The 21,701-nt window shown below is 46.1% G+C and overlaps 1 protein-coding gene across 1 annotated transcript in view; it reads left to right on the forward strand.

Annotated features, from left to right (window-relative positions):
• The window catches only part of MICOS10 (mitochondrial contact site and cristae organizing system subunit 10), a 31,203-nt gene extending 21,232 nt beyond the window's left edge, over window positions 1-9,971 (forward strand). The window contains exons 2-4 of the mRNA XM_054571654.1: window positions 6,273-6,320; window positions 7,295-7,404; window positions 9,727-9,971. Of these exons, the coding sequence (XP_054427629.1) occupies window positions 6,273-6,320; window positions 7,295-7,404; window positions 9,727-9,741 (173 nt within the window). The 3' untranslated portion in view covers window positions 9,742-9,971. The remainder of the gene's footprint in view (window positions 1-6,272; window positions 6,321-7,294; window positions 7,405-9,726) is intronic.
• Window positions 9,972-21,701: the final 11,730 nt, after the last annotated feature.

Here is a 21,701-nt window from a genome sequence, read left to right on the forward strand (position 1 = left end):
ATGAAATAATGTATATAACAACATGATACAGTGCTCGGCACTATAAATGCCAGCACCTCCAAAGCACCTCCCTTCAAATAAATGTAATGCATTGTGCCTTTTATTGTCTATTGAAACTTAATTTTACAGTTTTTTGGTGTACAACCATGTTTCTTCTTTTGTGCATTCTTGCAACGTTGCATGGCCATCAGGCTTCTGAAAGTTGGATCATGTGCTGTATGTCCTCAATTAAAAAGGACCCTTTTGTGCGCGTGGCTCTTGTTGAAGCAGAGCTCGGCAGCAGTGGCTCCCACGGTTGCCCTCCCTATCCTCACTCCTTTCAGCTGCCCGGTCTGTGCGTTCTGGTCAGAACGCGGGCTGTCGAGGTTGGCCCCTGCAGATGTTCCAGCCTCCGTCTAGCCTGGATAGCCACAGGGTGGCTGTGGTCTTGTTAAGTAGCCACCTGCCTAGTCCGTTTCCTCTATACCCTGCGGCAGCGTTGACTTTTGAGAAGCTGATTAACGCAGATCGGATTTGCCATCCCCGGGTCTTTGGTCTGGCACACTTTCTGTGTTAATTCACATGGCTTGGCATTTACACTTGGACACCTGGGACAATCTGTCTTTGCCTCAAAGGATTAAGTAACACAGTTTGGAACTGACTGAAAACCTTTCTTCCCTCATAAATTGGGCCCTGAGCATCTTTCATAATCTGAAATGTTTCTTGGAAATGTAATTCTCACTAAACTCAGTCCCTAGGGTACTTTTCTATAAAAGCACATTCTTGTTTGTTCTGTCATAACAAATGCATCTGATGATTATAATAGCTTCGATAGAAACGTGATTGAACAGGAAAACATGCCCATTATAAATAGATCAATTTGATAGTAATCCATGTATAAAGCATAAATATAGCTTTATTAAACACAAGAGAGCTCTGGTCGGTGTGGCTCAGTGGATCAAGCCCCGGCCTGCAAACAAAAGGGCTGCGGGTTCGATTCCCAGTCAGGACACATGCCTGGGTTGTAGGCCCCAGTAGGGGGTGCACAAGAGGCAACCACACATTCATGTTTCTCTCCCTCTCTTTCTCCCTCCCTCCCCCCTCTCTAAAAATAAATAAAATCTTTTAAAAAAACACAAAGACAGCTCTAAGAAAGTCTTTATTATACTTTAAAGCAGAATGTTCTACTTCAACAGTGAGTCTGAAGGAGTTCCCTATATAAAATGTATATACATATGTATCAAAACCTGATATATTCCTAGAAACGACTGCTCATGCCATTGAAATATAATCAACTATGCCAAGAAAGGGGGGAAAGTTTCGGATTTTCAGCTGTGGCTCACCCTCAGTGTATTTTAATAGATTAACTATTTTAGTACACTTTTGACGTCGTTTGAGCTTTATTAGAGCTGTGGCAGAACTTACTACTACCTACTGAATTCCGTCGGACGCTGCTAGGTACCCGACACATACAGCCACCCTGTACGATTGCCTCCGCTCTGAAGACGAGCTCCTGGCGGCGGGTCGGGCGGTGCCGTCCTCGGCCTGGGGCCCGGGAGCCAGCACCGGAGTCGGCAGCGGTTTGAACGGGGCCGGTCTCCCTGCGGCAGCCGTGCTGCCGCCGCCCCCCTCAGCAGGAGAGCAGATCCCTCACTTTCTGGGAGCTGTATCTTTTCTTTTTCTTTCAGACCTTTCAGAATAAAGTTGTTTGGCACATGGCTTCTAAGGATCTTAAAAACTTGCTCCTAATTCCTGTAGCTCTCATATTTATAAACTGCCAATTCTGGTCAAGTTTCTGCTCATACATCTTGATATAAGTTATTGTACAAATTAAAATGGAGTTGCTTTGCAATTTTAATATTTAGGTGCAGATCAAATTTAGCATTGATTACTGTACATTAGGCGTATAATTTAGGAGCTTGGTTTGAAGGGTTACAAGTGAGCTGGAGTGCGACCTTAATTATCATATAAATAACATATATTAAATAGACCAATGAGGTGTGTCTGTGAACTTTCCCCCTCTGAAATTTTAGAGATGTTTTCCAATAGAATTTCTGAGGATTTGGTTTTTTCCTGCGCCTCTCCAAACAAGAGTCATTCCTCCTTAACTGAAAGCCCATCGGCAGTTGCCACGTACACAGAACCTATGCCACAGGAGCTGTGGGCCTCCGGCATGTTCAGCCAAGGGGCTGACACTGGAAGTGCATTTCTGCCCCGGGACCGCGGTCACGTTATGCGGCCGCTTGTTAGCTCTTGCTGATTATGTTTGGTGCCTAATTATTTGCAGTGAAGTAAAAGCTTTATGACATGTGGCCTGGTGAGACCAGAGATTTTTTCTAAATGAAGTTGCACTGACTAACTGGAAATTGTCCATATGTCACAGTAATAGCTTTCTTCCTCTTTTTTACACAAAATGTGGCTTAAGGTGTACACTGGCATACTGCTGTTCGTTGTTACTCTTTTAAATTTGTTATAGAATCCACTTGTGCATAAGATAGGACAATGTTCTCTATGTGGTTAGTGGGAGTGAGTTCTCTGTTGTTTTCTTATTAAAATAGTATCAGATGAACTGTTAGGGAGTTGCTCCTTCCTAAAAATGTGTGTTTATCTGCTAGCCAGTTTTATGATGTCCTTTTGGGCACTAAGCATGCATTAAAGTGCAGGGTTAGATTGATTTGGAGTAATTTCTTTTTGAAAGAATTTGTGCCAATTCTTTTTCCTCTCCAAAAGAAATGGTTTCAGAGCATGGGCTTCTTGCCTAATGTCAATTCCATAAGGCTCCTCTGTTGTGGGGTTTTAGGGTTTTTTTGCTTTGCCTCCTGTCCCCCTGCCCCCTGCCCCCACCCTGTAACTGGGCTTTGCCGGAGGAAGATGTGTACCTACAATCAGCATTTCTTTACTTTAGGGTTATTTGTCGTTCCAGACAGCATGGACCAAAAGAACAGGCCTGAGTCGGGGGAGGCAAAGTTATATAAACTGTGTTCATAGTTAAATATTTGCTTCCAGGGAAGGTGAAAAATGCTTTGTACTTTTTCCTTTGGCTTTTTTCCTCTAAGGGAGCTTGTCATGCAACAACAGAAAAAAGTGGCCAGCGGCAGAGAAAACTCTTCTCTTTTCCATGTTGGTTTGTTTTTATTGTAAGACAAACCTTTCATGTTTTATTGTTAATGAAGCTTAAACCTGGCGTAGAGGTGCCAATCTTTAGTGGGAACAGCTGCAGAGCTGGTGTCCCCTGATCAGGTGGGACTTTCTTTGAAGCAACATGCTGCCTTTTAAAAGAAAATCGAGCATGTGAGAACTTGAACCTGTGAAACTCATCAGCGGTTCCACCATTGTTCATCCCTTCAGTAACTGAGATAGTTGGCTTTAAGTAAAACACTGGCATTTAAAAAAACATTTTCTTTCTTTTTTTTTCCTGAAGAGGACAGTCTTGTTATTTTGTGTCTTAAAAATATGGAAATGGAGTGGGGGTCACTTGTGAGGAGTGAAGATGCAGCAGCCCAGTTTAACTACGATCATAGAGCTCGTGCTGTCTTCAGTCGGTCTGGACTGTGATTTTGATCTCATGTATACTTGCAGATAACTGCCTTTTCTAGGAGCAAAACTAGGTGGCTGGGCATATACCCGAATTGAAATAAAGGCTAGAGATGAAAGATTTTTCTGCTCTCTCTTGATTGATGTGGAAGCGTTTCTCGTCCTTGTGCTTGAGCGATACTCAAGCAGTGGGCTTAGCATCATTGCTCTTGGTCTACTGCTAGGAAAAGTTGAGCGTCAGAGAGCTTTCTTTCCTCGGGGGAAAAATAGGAGAGACAGGCATGGAGTCAGAGGGACAAGAAAAATGCTGAAATATTTTCCTTTGGGGCTTTTGATTTGTTTGCCAAAAATTGCCTTCCAGATGGAGAAGACCGAAAGCTCTGATTGTAAGCCATTATGTTTTTACTGGCCTACCTCCCCATCCCATTGCCTGGTTTGAAATCTGTAAGCCAGTCCAAATCCTTTACCTCATTTTCTAGTACCAATTTACTGTCTTACTCATCTTCCAGCTGCAAGGGGGTGAGGCAAGCCGTTCCGAAATCGAGCGCTGTGCCATTTTATAAACCAAGCAACAGCAGATTCTTGCCAAGGAGTATCAATCGCGATAGCTCCCATTTCTCTGAAGGTCTTGACTCATGCCTACCAGGTAGACGTCTGTCTGTGACATGTGCAGTCGGATTAGTCTGGGAATGAATCTGAACAAGCCCTTTTGGCCTTGTGTAGACTTGTTCCTACCCTGGTTGCCTAGCGTTTGGGGCTCTTGCATGGGAAGCACAATTCCTTTTTGGCTGTATCTTAGAGCACTGGCAGTAGAAATCTTGATATTCCACTTTCCCTTGGGAGATAGTGATTGTTCGGGTGCTGAACTTTTAAGGGAATCCAGTGTCAGGACGTGTAGTGGGTGTAGTGGCTTTGGGGTCTGGCAGACTTGGGCCCAGTTCCTTGCTCTACTGCTAACTAAGCTGTGTCCTTGAGCACATTATTTTCTGCATCTGAAAAAATGCGGGATAATACCATATCAGGTTGTTGTTTGCTTTAACAGATAACTTTTGGAAAGGAAGAGAATGTTGGGGACTCACGGGAAATACTGAAATGTTCATTCCTTTTCCTTCTCATTATGTCAGTCTTGAGTAGGTTAATTATTATGGTCTATAAACTGACTAGTTTTCTACCATTCTATTAAGTTATATGGGAATTGGGATGACATGAGTGATTTTCAAATATTGCCCGTTAAAGTTGGCAAATCAGTACCTAACGCAAGGTCTCTGGGACAGGACAAAGTCATAATTTTTAATTAAAATTCATGTTTATGTAGGATACAGCCATAGGGAAGAAACATATATCATGGCCATATATACACGGTAGGGGAGAATTACGAGAAATCATTCCGGGTACTAGCATGCTTTCTTCAGGCTAACATCAGCTGCATCGTTGCATAGCTAGATCAAAAAAGTTAGGAATTAGCTTGCTTGCTGTTCTCTGTGTTTGGGTCAGAAAAGGTCAGGGTGGTTGACTGAGGAGTATGTGGAATGTTCACACTGCAGGAGTCATGGTCAGATGGAGAAGCAGCTCTTCTGAATTTCAGTGGCACAAATTTGAGAACCATTCAGGCAAGTAGGAGCTGAGGCTTTTTTTGTGGCGCTTGATTTAAAGACAGCAGTCAGGGTCTCCTTCGGACTGCGGGACAGACAGCAGAGAGTCAGCGCGCTCTGAGAGGCGCGGAAACAGCCGTCAGATCTGAAGAAACGATGAGGTTTCGGTGTTCTTCCTTGGCATGTTTAAATTTTTTTGATAATGGGAAAATAGGTTTATCTCAAAGTTTGGGACATGTATCGCTACAGTATGTGAGCTGATTATTTTTTCCCCTAAAGTAGTATTACAGACAAATATTTTTATTTTAATGCTTATACATTCATTTTAACACACCTTATGAAAAGAAATATAGCTAGCACTCAAATCTATGATTACACCAATATTACTTAAGCTGAGGCTAAAGTTATTTAATTAAATACATACATTGATTTTTTTTTTTTAAAGAAAACTATTAAGAAAATAGTTGTACAGGTGACTTAGCAAAATTATGACAGCAGCACTAGAATGACCAGTGTTGGAGGGGTACTGGTGAAAAATAAGGATTTGGTCCTTTTTATTCAAGCTCACGTGCCTGTGAAGTTTAATTTAAAATTAGGTATTTACAATTTTTTTTCTACCAGACCATTAAGATAGGTTTGTGTATGTTTTTGTTTTTGTTTTTTTGAAAGATAGTCGTGGTTAAAAATGAGTAAAATGAGGGGAGGGGATTAATCTCCACATTTGGACACTCTGACTTGTGACAACCTTTAGGATCTTCCTCAAAAAGCAGCCACCACTCCAAGTGCTGAAATGAGGAGAGGAGCTTCCAGGCGGCACCGGGCTCCGGTGTTTGGCGGGGGCAGGGGAGGGAGCACCAGGCGCCGGGGCGATTCCCGGGCAGTGCCAAGAGCGTCTCCTCAGGGACCGTCACTTGGCTTTTTCTCTCACCCCTAAGACTTGCCCAGACACAATGGGGAATAAAGTTTTCATCCCCTAATGTGGGCAGGGGACCCAAGGCATCTAAAAAGCCTCTGACAACAAGAAAGAATGTTAAAAGTGAGAAAATCAACTCTACCAAATTATGCAAAGAAAAATCTTTTATAGATATTCACATTGATGAAATGTTCACTTTATTTTTGTCAAGTTTCTATTATGAGATGTGACATGTTGTTCCTTCCTCTCTGCAGGTACTGGTTTTGGATTAGGACTTGTTTTCTCACTTACCTTCTTTAAAAGTAAGTGTGACTCTTCCTACCTTTTCAACACGATGTCCTAGCGTACGTACACATAGCAGGGACACTTCTGGAAGGCACGTCTACACGGCTCCAACCCAGCCATCTATGGGTTCCAGTAGCTAGACAGAGAATGTGGACTCAGAAGAGGTCAAAATGGGCTGAGCATCTCCAGCATTCCCCTGGGCATATCTTAAATATGATATCATTTAAAAAGCCTGCGCTTTATGTCAGTGAGTCATTTGGCCAAATGTAGATGTGCTCAAATATTTCTAATTAATTATAATTTTTTTGCAAAGGAACTTGAAAATGAGAGCACTGCTAGTGATAAAAACAAGTGGACCAGAAACACACATGCTTTTTGACCAAAAATTCTCAGCAGAGGGCAGGCGATAGCCCTTTCATTCTTGGAAGAACTGAAGTTGGGCTGTTGCCCTCTGTCCGTGAAGGACTGGTGGGAATACATAACAGAGAGTCATAAATACACATCGTGCTGATACGAAATAATCATTTACAGTATTGGCTTAAGTAAACCTCACCACTAACTGTAATCAAAATATGGAAATATTGGTGAAATTCCAAGGTCTTTTTAAAATTCAAGTACCTTAATGGAAGGTGGTATTATTTCTGCTAAAAAATTAGTTAAAATGTGCAAATGATTAGAACTGATAAGTTGTTAAAAGTTTCAACTATGTCTATTGTTTTCGTATTATACCATTATATACCATTCATTTGTACTGTTATTAATACCTCAGACCTGGCAGCGTAAGTACCTAATAAATATGTGGTAAATTAATGAGTTTATTAATAGCCTCCCTCTTCCTTTTTTTGACTGTTGATGAAACGTTAACAAAACCCTGCATAGTATAGTCATCCGTATGATGAATGTTGAATATTTATTGAACCCTAAGCAAATGTATTTGAGCCAGAGGAAAAGCTGTATCTTCTCGTCATGGTGCCCTGTTTCTGCCCTCCAGGAAGAATGTGGCCGCTGGCCTTCGGTTCTGGCATGGGATTGGGGATGGCCTACTCCAACTGTCAGCATGATTTCCAGTCTCCGTATCTTCTACACGGAAAATATGTCAAAGTAGGTACCGAATTGATATTTCTCTTTCTTTCCAAAGAAAAAGAGTTTTCTCCTGAGTGCTCGAAGAATTCTTTTAGAGTATATATAATGAATAAACTGTGCGTGTCATCTGGCACCACTGATATCCTAACGGCTTTGTCCTTGAGGAATTCTGGCACTGTTCCGGTGCCTAAAGCCCCGCCCCTGCCCTGTGCCCTGAGACGCATGCGTACATGCAGATCTAGGCTCACATGGTAGCTGACTGGAGTTGACAGACCTGCCTGAAAGTGGTGTAGCAGATTTGTGTTAAATATCTGTAAGTGGCACTTTGTTCAAGATCTCAGAATGCCCTGTAAACATCTCACATATACTCAAGCTAAATGTAAAGACCTCTGGGATTCAGCCATTATTTTGCTTTTAATAGAAGAGGGCAGGTTTTTGACTATATGTCCCACATAATTCTGCCGAAGTCCTTGTCTACAGATGGATTTTTAGGATGCAGACAAGATGAAAAATTATAGTACTTGTCTCAAGAGGGAAGAAGGTAGCACATTTCCTGAAGACCTCGTGTGTAGCACTGTACCTCTTTGCCTTACTTTAAATGACTGGTTACCGTGGGGTTTAAGTAAAAGGATCCTGGGAAGCTGGGTACTGAAGGACACAGGGGTGAATTTATTTTTGTTTTGCCGGGGCCTGGAACAAAGTAGGCGCTCGATTATAAAATGAATGAATGAAGTAAATGGTATATCCTGTTAGATGTGTTAATGGCCTCAGACTTACTAAGGCATAACCTTTATAGCAATACAGACTTCAGTGAAGAACTTCACGTTTCCTGGATGTGTAGAATCCTCTCCTTTCTGGGGTGCCCTTGAGCGAGAGTCACTGTGATCTGGGCAGCCTCAGGAGGCCGGCGGCAAGAGCGCCGACGCCGGGAGACCTGGCTGGGGGTCCTGGTCCATCTCTTGCTTCCTGCGCGGTCTTGAGGTGTTCGGTTCTGAGATTCCCCTTTCTAGCTATCAAATGAGGAAATAATTGCTACCTACTGGGTTGTTGTGAGAGTTAAATGTGAACATGGTTTTAAGAGGTGAGGTATTATATATAAATAGATGTGTTCATTGTTATGGTTGAGGCCAACCAAGAAACGGTAATTGACTTGTTCATTGTTTCATGGCAATAACAAACAGAGCAGAAAATGTACAAATGAGCGTCCCAATTCCGATCAGAAGCTGTCACCAAATCTCAAATGACAGTACCCCACCACCACTCAGTGGCCTCTCTCTCAGAACCTGCTCAGAATGTCAGCTGCCTGCCGACTCTCCTGTGCGTGTTTGGAGAGGGAGTGGGAGCAGCGAGAGTTGGCCAGTTAGACGGTGGCAGGCCTTTCGCCGCCTCCCACATTAATGAACCATTTCTGTGCCAGGGCCAGGGTGAGGTAATCAGGGGGACAGCGCAAGAAGAGGCGCAGCTGTGTGGCACGAAGCTGAGGATGGGCGGTTTCCATTGCTCCCCAGCTCTTCGCTTCGCTGGCACCACAGCCGAATTCGGGGGAGAACAGAAAGGCACAGGGAGAGGAGCTGCAGGTCTTTTAATTGTTTGAAATGTTCCAAACTGAGTTGCCATGGATAATGGCTCAGGGGTGATTATAGGCATATTATATATTTAATGGCTGGGACTTAACTGTGGAAAATATTGTTACATTTTTTTACAGCCTTGTGTGTACTGCTCCAAAATGGCCTTGTAACTTTATCTGAACTTGAGTCTGTGCCTCGATGTTGTCATGCTCCATTCTCTAAAAAGAGGAGCAGAATCCCAACTTGGGGCTTTTTAAGTGTAGCCCTATTATGGCCATTGCTGCTTGAGAGCCTGCCATGCCCCGTGGGTCATCCCGGGTGCTGTGTGTTCTCCCTCTAGGCCTCCCGGGCCCCAGTAGGTTTGTGAGAGATGTTATGATCCTCATTCAGAAGAGGTGAGAAATCTGAATCTTACTGAGGTTAAGAAACTTGCCAAAGGTCCCATCATTAGTAGGCCGTTTGATTCCAGACCTGTGTTTTTTTCCACTCACCTGTCATCTGTCCCTTTGCTGGGTTTAGGAATATACTTTCAGGTCCTGATTCTTTGGCCCTGTTCCACTCCTTTCCCATCCTCCTTCCTCAAAGTTTGGGGAGCCTTTCTTCAGAACTTGGACAAACGTACACAGTCCTTTTGTGAGAGTTTTTAAAGCGAGTGGGGGTGGGGGTAGGGTTTGGGGCCCATTGGTCCCTTGGGTCTGACCTGCAGCAGTAAGTTAGAGAGGGCTGTCACACGCCGCCTGGACCACTCTGACCGCGTGTCCTTGCTTTACAGGAGCAGGAGCACTGACTTCCGCCTGAGGACACCCAGTGGGAGGAAAGAGCAGCCCCGCTTCCCTCAGGAACACTGAAGTGCTCTGGAGTGAGCCGCACTCTTCTGTGACGATGTTTTCAGCAAGGCTTTAAACGCCAGCGCGCTGTTTATGTATTTGAAACCAAGTCTGTTTCTTGTTTTGTATTTTCTCTCTGGAAATTGCAAGGAGGTGGTCTTAAAAGAAATAAATTAAACAAAAATAGGCAGCCCAGTGCATTGCCTGCATTTCTTCGCCTTTGGTGTCTGAGCATGAGAAAGAGTGTACTTGGACTGCCTGATGGCTGCTGTGACCGCCTGGTCCCGGCCTCTCTGAGAACCTTCCTGAAACCACAGCCGCTGTGCATTCCTAATGTGTAGTTTTCACAATGGCTCCCGCCTCGTAAATCAGGGGCTGGAGTTTGCCTCTGTCGTCCGATGAAGACGACGAGGGTCGCGAGGAGCCCTGCCTCGCTACAGCGGCTCCTTACGATCCGTGTGTCATCCTCACTCCTGGGCCTGGCGGGGCACGTTTCACCCATGCCCGCTGCACCAGGTCACAGAGCGGGCTGTATCAGCAGGGGGTAACCTGGCTGCGTCAATGGCTTGCCGTGTGATGTCGCGGTTTTCCGCAGCTTCACGGAACTCGACAGTCCGGGCTTCAGCTCTGGGGGCTTTGTCCTGAGGTTTGGGAGAGTGCATGGCCTACCCACCTGGCTGGAAGGGGACATTTGCGCTTGATTTTTGTCTTCATGGGACAGCTGAAATTTGAGGACAAAGGGGCCGCTTCTTATGCCCTTCTGTGAGATTATTCCTTTGGTTTTACTTGAAATGAGGAGGCTGAACACGAAAGTAGTCTTGTAACAATTTCTTCTGAAAATATGCAGAACCCCAGCACTCAGTCTTTCATATCTTATTTCTCTCTTTATAATAAAATTAAGATGGGCAGAGCTTGATCCGCATGTTCTTTTATCCTGTAAATGTTGATTGAGCATCTACCAAGCAGAGATAAGTGGATGAAAAGACAAGACCCAGGCACCTGCCTTCAAGGAGCTTAGAGCCTGGTGGGAAGACAGGCATGCACACTCGACACAGGAAGAGGAGGGTTATAGACGAAGTGCCATGAGAACAAAGGGGAAGGAACAACTAAGTCTTCTCAGGGTGTCCTGGCAGCGGAGGAAATAACATGGACTGAGGCTCGATGTTGACCTGCACGTTCCTGACGGACGAAGAAAAGGAAGGGAGTTTACGCGAGGGCCTGGAGTCCCAGCACAGTGCTGCGGTAGTTGGGAAGCTGCGAGTGGGCCAGGGCAGCCAAAGTGTGCAGGGCAAGGGAGAGGGGGGCAGAGGGACGAGGTTGAGCACCAGGGTGTGGCCGGTGCCTGACCCCAGTTCTAGAACTTCAACTAGTCAGTTACTGCAAGTGTTGTGATGAGTTAATGCAGGGTAGAAATACTGCCTCTTTTTTTCCTCCCTCATCCTTCACTCTGTCCCTCTTCCAGAAAGTTGTGCCAACCCCGGGACAGGAAGAGGCAGCAGTGGCCCTCTGCCCTGCACGCTGTCCAGGCTCCTCTACTCTCTGGGTTTCTTTGTTTCTTTGGGTCAGTTAAAGCCCAGGGACAGGCCTGAGCTAGGACTGTAGGTCATGGCCATGGCTTGCTATAGCCATTGTGCTGTTTCTCACTTCCCGTTCATTCCATGGTCGAGACGATCTGTGTAATTAAAAGAAAAATAACCCAGCATCCCGTATCATCCCTTACACTTGTCTTCTCCGTATTTGCTTTACAAGTTATTATTTCCTCCCAATGTTTCCATTTTTATTCAGCCAGAGAGAGAATGACAGGTCTCCTTCCAAAAAGAGAGCAACAGAGAAGACAATATGCCCACTAATTCTGTAGATATGTTAGAAGACCATGGAGTGGAAATGGATTGTGAAATGAGACTTCCCTTGTCTCATTCGTTATTAGATTTTAGGCATTTATTTGGATGGATCCCTTTGCCCAGCGTCTTTGAAATACCGCTTATGTGTTTGGAGAAACTGGTGAGCACTGCGAGGAAATAGTTTTGGGCTAAGGCCAGCCAAAGGAAGCACTGGCTGTTTGCTTTAATTCCAGGGTACTTGGTATTCCTGTATTGTAGCTCTTAGCAGAGACTGGCCCAAAGCACAATGCTCGATCTTGTCCCCAGTCCCTGCCCCCATCTCAAATCAACCTTCAGAAAGTTCCAGCTCATTGGCAAAGGCATACATTCTGTGCTACTCAAAGTTTCATTAGAAATTCAAGTCTTCCGGGACCTGTTCCCTTGCAGGGTTGTGAAACTTTGACTTTGCTTCTTGTCTTCCCTTCTGGAACAGAATGCAAGGAAATCCTCGAGTTTGGGGAGAGAGAGAGATGGGAACCCAACTGGGCACAGGATACTAGGATAAAACTGTGGCGCCCCCAAAGAGGCCTGCCCTGCCAACATACATAAACACATGCAGTCGGAGCTTGACACTGTAATTTGGGCCAGAACAATATGTATTTGGAACTCATTTAGGTGAATGACTTGGCATTCCAAGCACCCACTGGGCCTTTATCAAGCCACATTTGCCTTGTGCAGAAGGACCCCTTTGTTCTGAGGAATGGCCTCAGAACACGCTCAGCTGAGCTGTCCCCTTCAGTGAGTGGCATCCCCTCTCAACCATTTCAAAAGGTCCAAGGATGTGGTCTTGAAATCCTGCTCGCAGGAAATGCAGAGATTGGGCACGGAGGAGAAAACCCCTGTCGTTTTGCTTTTAGTTTTTCCAAACCTCACTGTTTACATTTGTTTAAAATGTAACCAAGCCATAATTACATTTTACTTGTTGTGGTACAATCTGATTGTATTGTTGCAGGACTATTTTTGAACCTGTCCAAATAAACTCTGCAAAGTATTTCCACAAGGACGGACCCCACGGGGCTGGAACAGCCTTCCTCCCGAACGGTGCTGAGACACACGCGGCTTCCTGTTGCATGCTTTCTAATTACATAAATGCGAGGGGTGGAAGGGAGAAAGTGGAAATTCTAAGTACCAAAAGGAATGTTAAATTTAGAATAACAAGCTCATCTGGAAGCCATCACCACTTTTTAAAGAGCGCTGCAAGCACCACTTCCCCTCTGACACCAAAGGATGATTTTGGGGTAAACAGACCTGGGCTGGAGCAGGGCAGAAGTTCCCGGGTTCACTGAGCAGCCTCCGTGTGGAACAAGTGAGAGTCGGCAACGAGTTAGAGAGGACGGCGAATGAGGGAGAGAGGACTTGGAGTCAGCGGCCTGGGTCCAAGTTCCTGTTCCACCATTTACTTGTCAGGTGACCGCGGGGGTGAGAGGGCGGGGTTCCTTGAGCTCTCCAGACTTCACTTGCATCTGTGGAGGGAGAAAAAGTAATTCCTACCTCATAGGCTCGGAGGGTCAAATACATGTGCTAACACAAGTATTTAAAAAGTTACTGCTGTTTGAATCTCAATAGAGTGTGTGGTTTTAATGGTAGGTAGGGGACCGTTACCGAACAGAAAGGGTATACTCTGGGCTCCAGCTGGCTCTCAGGGTCTAAATTAGCAAGATCTGAGAGGGGAAAGGAATTTCTCAAATGAGCTCCTGGTAATAAAAAGCCTAAACATTGTTAGAAAACTCTGTGCATCTTCACAAGTAAGTAAGAATGTCCATTGTTTTTACTCTGCTCCATTAAGATACATGTAAGTAGGCCCTGAAGGGTGTGGCTCAGTTGGTTGGCTGTCGTCCTGCAAGGCTGGTTCGATTCCTGTCACATCTCTGTTTCTCTCCCTATCTTTTTCGCTTCTCCTTGCTCTAAAAATAAATAAATTAAAAGAAAAAAAAAAGATACACATGAGTCAAGTCACTGTGGCTTCTCCCCTTCTGAAACTCCGCCTCATGGGAAAGTCGGGAGGCTCCGGCACGGTAGGAAACAACAAGGACTGGGCATACACACACAGGGTAATTGGCTTCAGTTGTGCCATCCTCGGGTAAGGAGTTCAGAGTCAGAGGGTGGGAGTCGGGGAAGGTGATGTCAAGAATTCTAGGAGGAATTCAGGAGTGGGCAGGAGTGAGACTTTAATAGGGAAGAGACCACGACGAGAAAAAAGGAGGTCATTATCAACTGCCGTCAAGTCATCTTTATTCCTGGGCCAGCCAGTGTGAGGCAGGCAGAACTGAACTTGGATCACGTCAGATGAATATATAAGAATAGTTAGTATTTATTGGATACATACTCTTGTGCCAGTTACTGTTCTAAGGCCTTACGTACATCATGATGTTTAATTTTTACAACAATCCTATGAGAAAAGCATATCATCCTCATTTCCTGGACGAGGAGACAGATTTTGAAAGGATAAATTAACTTACCCACGGACAAGCAGTGGAGAGGTGATGCAGGAGGGGTTTTTACTGATTCCCAAACCCAGACTCCTAACTGCTCTGCTATGCCGGGCGAAAAGCTGTTTAGACTGGGAAGGTTTGTTCAAAGCGGTTTGATCCAGTTTAAACCTGATTTGACACAAACCTCACTGAACTGGTTGAAATCAACAAGAGTCAGTTTCATTGCGTTTAAATTGATCAGAATAAGTTGATCTGATTCGGAATCAGCCATATTTGTTAGAAAGTAAAAATAATAATTCCTATGTTCATTAATCAGAAACATAATTGTCAACTAGAGCTTCAGTTCAGTGATACTGATGAGTTTTACTAAATCCTTGCAAATGTCATAAAGCATCATGACTTTTTTTGACCTATGCATCTTAAGAAGTATGTATACTTTAAGTTAGATTTTTTTTTAGACATAATTTACAAACAGTAAAATATATCCACCACTAAGTTGAAAATGGAAAGTAACCTTTTTTATAATGTATACTGATAATATGTACTACCTTTATATTTTACTTTTAAAAGAGTTAAATTTTTTCATAACTTCTAATTTTGATATAATTCTATACTTACAGAAAAGTTGTGAAAATAATTCAAGGAACTCCTTTGTATCCTTTACCCAATTGTTCACCAATTGTTCACATTTTTCCTTATTTACTTTATTGTTCTGTGTGTGTGTATCTGTAGTATTTTTTTAAACCATTTGAGAGTAAGTTGGAGACATCGTATATAACCACAGTGCAATGATCAGAATCAGGAAATTAACCTTGATACAAGAGTATTATTTAATCCACAGTTCATATTAAAATTTTATAAACTGTCAAAATAATATATCGTCTAGCTATTTTCCCCAGGCCAGGATCCAGTCCAGGATCATGCATTGTATTTAGTTGTTGAGTTTCGTTAATCTGGAACAGTCCATCAGCCTTTTTTTTCTTGCTCTTGACATTTTTGAAGAGTACAAGCCAGTTACTTTGTAGAGTGTTTCTCAGTTTGGCTTTGCCTGATGTTTCTTCATGACTAGATTCAGGTTTTACCGCTGTGGCAGGGATGTTGATGTGTCCTTTTCAGTGAGTCGTGTGATATCCACTTGTCTTAACATTAGTGATGTGAACTTTGGTCACTGGGTTAAAGTGGTTTTACAATTAATAAGTAAATTGTGGGAAGATTCTTTTAGACTGCAAAATCCTATCCCGTATCAAACCATCATTAGTTTTAGCATGCATTGGTGATTTTTCTAAATTTATCATTCCTTATTACTTGACATTTTGTGAGCAAGAACTTTCCCTTCTCTCCCAAATATCCATTTATTTGTATTGGTATGGACTCATGAATTTTCATTTTAGGAATTTAACTTCAAAAGAGAGCACTAATAAATCAGGCTGACTCGGCTCCTGTATGTATGTACGTAGCTGAGTGGAAATACACTGTGGTCCTTGAGAGCCAGACACGGTGTGTGTGCCCCGGGCCTCTTCGCCTCTGTCTTCACGCGCCTTCCAGTTTCTGCCGTTCCTCACCTTCTACCACTTCTGCTGCCCATACCTCTGGATGTGATCAAGACCTAGGGTATATTTTGATTCTATTTATGGCATAGTTTTGTCCTTACTGTTTTTCAGTTAGGTAATTGAGTTTAATGTTTCCTCTATTTTTAAAACTTCTAAATTAACTTCCTTCTTAAGTGGGTGGCCCTGGCTGATCATTTCTATGGGTCAGTGACTTTCAATCAGAAGAAAGGCTTCCCAAAATTCTTACTATAGAGCATCCTCTGTTCTCATGGGAGCTGCTTCCCTAGGTCACTGCAATCATGAGAAAGTCACTCGATCTCTCGGGGCCTCTTTGTAAGACGGTTGTAATGATCCCTTCCTGCCACAAAGTACAGATGTGAGGTCAAGCACTCTGTTATTGAGGAGAAAAGTGAAATAGCCAGCTCAATGAGGTTATTTCATAATATAATCAATTATGTAATACATTATGACCAGAAGAGTGATCCCCCATTTAAACTGGAGGTATATCAATTGCAATATCCTGTGACAGACTCTTTTGTACCACAGAAAAGGCCCGCCACTGTTAGAGACTTGACTTCCCCTTATCTCTGTGGTGGACTTTATGGATAAAACTCAAGTTCTGCTGCTTTTACCAGGAAAGGTTCTCCTGTCACAGAGTATAAAGGTCATTATGGACTTTTCCTTTATCCATGTAGATACCCTCCCTGGAGACCAGGGGATAGAGCCACAGAAGGTGGGGCAGAGAACATGCCAATCAGTAGCCACATCTATTAATGTTTCTTGAGTCCTCCCCTGGGCCCCAGAAAGCAGCTGTAAAACTTCTCTTTGGCCTGGCCCGTGATCCGCAGTCAGTTCGGTGGAGGAAGAGGAGCCTAGGAGGACTGGTTTCACGTCGCGGAATCTCCACACGCCTTCCAATGGCTTCCAGCCTTCAGCCTCTCCCCCGCTGCCGGTCTGAACGCTGCCATAAGCATGTCGTTTCCTGTTCAGAAGTGTTCGGTGGCTCCCCAGTAAAGTACAGATTATAGGTCCGGATTATTTAGCCTAGCGTTCAAGGCCCTCCGCCATCCGGCTCCCTGCTCTGCCTTCCACTGTGTGCTCACTGCCCCTCCATAGGGTGAGGTAGAGGCCAAGAGCAGGGACTCTGGACCACTGTTGGGGTCTGAATTCCAGTTCAGATACATATTTGCTATGGGGCCTTGGAAGTTACTTACTCTGTCCGTGCCTTGGTCTCCTCATCTGTAAATGGGAATGGGAATGCCTACCTCAAAAGCTTATTATGAGAATTCATGTCTGGGAAGCCCTTGCCTGGTATGTAGTAATGATAGACTACAGAGTATTATTATTGCTGCCCCCCCATCTGTTATTCTTCACACAGCAGCCAGTGTTAATACATAAATTGGATTGTATCAGACCTCTGCTCAAAGCATTCCAATGGCTTTTCCTCCCATGTGAAGGCAAAGCCAAAGTCACTGCAGTGGACTCCAAGATCCTGCGAGATCTGGCCTCCTGGGACCTGCCTGAGCGTCACCCGCCATCTCCCGTCCTGCTCCTGTACTTCGGCCATTCTGCTCTTGGCCCTGAACACACAGGTGCGTTTCCACCGCAGGGCCTCTGCATTTGCTACTCCGGCTGAGACCACCCTTCTCCCGGGGGTCCCCACGGCTCATTCCCAACCTCCTGCCAGTCTTTACTCAGATATCTCCTCCTCAATGGGATCTTCCCTGACTGCTCTGGTTTTTGTACTCACCCCCCCCCTCCGCCCCCGCCGCCCACACACACCCTCCACACACTCTATCCTGCTTCCTGCTTTATTGTTCTTTGGCATTTAGCACTATCTCATAGTCTCGCTTTACCTACATACTTTGTTGATTGTTTCCTACCAGAGCTTGGCACATAGTAGGCACTCAATAAATATTAGCTGAGTAACTGAATATTTTTCGGTATATTTATTTCAATCAACTGAATCCAGTTATGTGTTCCTGAAACCTCTTTTCCTTATTAAGAGGGATCCTGAGGCTATTTCTGGGCCAGTCCAGAGAGTGTGGGTTGATGGTGTCTGCTCTGTTGCTGTGGAGGCTGGTCACGCTTGTCAATGCAAATCTTTTTCTGGTCCCTTTCCCTCTCAGTATGGACTGCTTTCTGACTTGACCAAGTCTCGCTCCTGTCCCCAGCCCGTTCACATGCTGCTTCCGCCAGCAAGCCTTTCGAAGCATGGCAGCCTCTGGGGTTTCTCCCTCCTCTGAACGCTTTGGCCCTCATGGCCCGGCAGCTTCCTTGGCCACGGGCTTTCCCTTTGCTCTGTGACTTCCCAGGATTTGTGCGTCTGCCTTCTTCCCCTAGGGGGCCTAGCCTTAGGCCTTATTCTATCTCCAGAACCTGGCATGGTGCTGGACACTTAGTAGGCAGTCAAACACATTGTGTTGCCCTGGCTAGGTGGCTCAGTTGGTTGGAGCGTCATCCTGTACACTGAAAGGTCACAGGTTCGATCCCCTGTTGGGTGCACACAGGAAGAAACCGATCAATGTTTCTCTCTTTGTCTCCCCCTCTTCCTCTCTCTCTCTAAAATCAATAAACATATCCTTGGGTGAGGACTAAAAACTATCAGTCATTTTTAAAAAAACATTGTTTTAATCAAGACTCCTTCAAATCCATTTAAGATTGTAAGATACTGGAGAAGCTCAGAGATTCTAAGGCAGAAGTGAATGCTGAGGATGCACAAGGCAAAAACCAAACCTTCGTCAGCCTCTTCCACGGCCAGAGTTCCCCAGAGGCCTGCCCTTAATGTGATTCAGCTCCCTAACTCAACGCCCGGGCCTCTCAGTGCAGATTCCAGTCTGATTGGCCCAGCATGGGTCAGGAATCTACTCTGGTCCAATCCGCTCCAGCCAGGAGGGCAGGTTTAAGGAGAGCAGACTTGGCTTTGGGGGTACCCTGTGTTTGTGGATGTGGTTGGAGGCGGGTTCTCTAGAAGAGGGACTGGGCAGACATCCAGATGATATTCTTTTGTGCCTTCTTTTTCTCCCATTCCCATATTCCTAAAGAAGGGGATTTTACAGTGAATTTGTCTGGGGCACAAAAGCATAAGAAAAAAATGCCGTTCTGTGGGATATTAAATATGCACAGAAGGGCCAGCTCTTGAGGGAGAAACATTCTTATCCCAGTCTCTGTGGATATGTGTGGGCCGCTGGGGGCTGAGACACAGAAGAAACAATGCAAGGGACAACTGGAAAACTGACGTTATAAAAGAATCGATTTGCATGGTGCTGCCCACTACCGTGCCGCCTTGTTGATGGTGCTTAGCATGGGGGCAGGGCTGGGGGGGATGGGGCGGGGGGGGGGCAGGGCAGTGGGACAGGGCAGGGGGGTTCCAGGCGGAGGCCCCTCCCTGAGAGCCCTGGTGCTGTCACATGGAGGTGAGTGGCTTTTACTGGGCTGTCAGGTAACTCCAGCTGAGGAAGGCAGAGTTCAGCTCCACGGGTGTGTGTGTGAGATGGGCGGGGGAGGAAGCAAACCCACACGAGGCTGAGTGAGTGGCTGGGCGGAGCCCCTGGCACCCCGTGTCCGGCATTTAGGCCTCGTTCCTGGTAGCATCAGTATGTCTGTTCTTGCAGATGAGGAAAGAACCATAACCTGCGCGCGTACTGCCTCTTTGGAATGGAAAAAGGACAGTTGTTGGAGTCAGACAGACTTGGGTTTAAATTTCCACTCCCAAATTCCCAGAATGTAGTTCTCATCTCTGACCTTCTCTCATTTCCATTATTCTTAGCATTTGATCCCTTTTCTTGATTCCTGGTCTTTCACCCTACCTGCAAAGAGTGTAAAGAGTGTTTTTTAAATTTTCTCTGGAGCCAAGGACCACTCCCTGGGGCCTCTCAGTCTAGGCTAAGGCCACACGTTCCACAACTTCAGGAGCCCTCGGGGTCAGACCCTTCGGTGCAGAGCCTGGGATCAGAGGACAGAGCCTGGGGTTGGGCTCAGGGTCAGAATACCTGATTCTGCTCCTGACTCCCTGAGCGAATTCGGGCAAATCCTTTTCCTCCTTGGGAAGAGATAATAGAAATAGCGACCACTCCCTGAGAGCCAACGGCGGCCAGGCTCCATGCTTCAGGTACGTGCCTCAGCGGATCCTCGGAGTGAGCCTGCAGCTTGGGCACTACTAAGTTTCCTATTTCACAGATGAAGAAACTGAGACTCGGGGAGGGCATGACTTGACTGAGTGAGGTGAGAGTGCTTTGTGCTGAAGCCTGGGTGTGATCCAGGGATCCTGACTCCCCCCCTCCCCCTGCTATATGTGAACCTCCCTAAAATAGCTTTCATTTTCTGGAACACGTGTTATTTTCCAGGAACTGTGCCGAGCACTTTGCATCCATTTATCTCCTTGAATCCTGGCTCCCTCTCATCATAATCTTACCTTAAACGTCACCTCGCCGAGATGTCTTTGGAGGCTTCTCCCATCACATCACACCCTCCGGCTCGCTTAGTTCCTTCCCAACCCTTTGGTTGGGAGAAACCCATTAGCCTGCTTATTTGTATACTCCCTGCCTCCCTGCTTCTTGAGGGCTGGGAGCGGATGGGTCTCATCCATTATTGTGTCCCCGCCACCTCTGTGCCTGATTGGCACATAGTAGGCATGATAAAGATGCGTTAAGTAAACGAGCGAGTCCCCACAACAACTCTGTAGAGCGCACACCATACCAGCTGCGTTTTACGGAGAAGGAAATCGGGGCCCAGACATGAAGCAGCTTGCAGAGTCCCGGAGTCACTGGATAATGGAGCAAGGATTCAAACCCCAGCAGAAAGACTCGAGAACCTCCCGCGATGCATCCTAACGGCCCCTCCCAGCTCCAAACTTGGAAGCTGTGCCCACCCTTGGCCTTTATCTCATGGGAGAGGAGGGACCGTGGTTCTCCTGGGCCCCAGGACCCTCTGCTCCCGCGTGGTGGACTAGGAAGGAAGGCCTTGTGCTTGTTTGTACTTTTTCTCCAGGAGAGTGCAGAGGTTTGGACCCCTGTCGAGGCCGGGCTGACGGGATTAGAGGAAACAGCTGGCCTGAGCTGTGCCCTGCGGGAGGGAGCTCACATTCCCAGGACTCCGGGAGGGGGCGGCTCCCCACAGCCCAGTCACATTCCAGGTCGGTCTTTTTCCTGAGCCCAGATGTTTGCTAATGAGCTGGGGAGAGAGGCTTTCAGCCCTCTACCCCGGCTCTGGGCCCCACATTACCTCGGCCCCAAGAGGCTGGCGCAGGGCCAGCAGCCTCTGGCTTCAGGCCCGTGCCCTGTGCCAGCCAGGCCTGTCGGGGCAACTGGCATACCTCTGCCAACCAGGTGCATCTCAGTGAGCTTGGAGAGTCTAACGTGACAGGTTCTGCCTTTCCTGCTGGGGCCCCAGCTCCCCGGTCCGTGGTGCAGCATCCCAGCTCTGCGCGGGGAGGGGCTGCAGGCAACCGCGAGGGTGTGGTGGGCAGGGGAGCACGGGCTTGGCTCTGGGTTCAAGTCCAGACTTTGTCAGTTACTTGCCACTTGATCGTGGGCAGGTCCTAAACATTTTGATGCTTTGCCTTTTCTCACCTGTGAAATGGGAGTTAAGGAGGGGATTGTGGTAAGGATTTGATAGTGCCTAGTATAATCCCTGACACAGAGCGGTAGCTGTTGGCATTATTAACAAGTCACCTTGCAGACCCCTGCCCTCATTCTGGCCCTCCTGTAATTCCCAGTCTTCACCAGATATCTGTGACTCAACCCCAAACCTATACCCTTGATTAGGCAGTGAGGGTTGTTCTAGTAGTGGCTGAACTGTCAAAGGCTTCTAGTCCTGGCTCTCTGGCAGATTTGAGGAGCACAGGCGGCTACGCTCAGCTCCCTGCAGGGCTGGAGTGGGCTCTTCCCAAAGGTAGACACCCTCCCCAAGGTCCACGCTGAGGATGCTGGTGGTAAGCAAAATGGCATTTCCTGAGCGCCTGCTGCGTCCGGTGCAGCGAGGCTGGGCTCCGTGGGACGAGACCCAACAGACAGTGGCTGTTACTGGCATCACCTTGTACTGTGTGACTTTAGGTCAG

This window comes from Pteronotus mesoamericanus, unplaced genomic scaffold, assembly GCF_021234165.1.
Source record: "Pteronotus mesoamericanus isolate MK-2021 breed Mesoamerican mustached bat unplaced genomic scaffold, CSHL_Meso_final contig_221, whole genome shotgun sequence".
Lineage (NCBI taxonomy): Eukaryota > Metazoa > Chordata > Mammalia > Chiroptera > Mormoopidae > Pteronotus > Pteronotus mesoamericanus.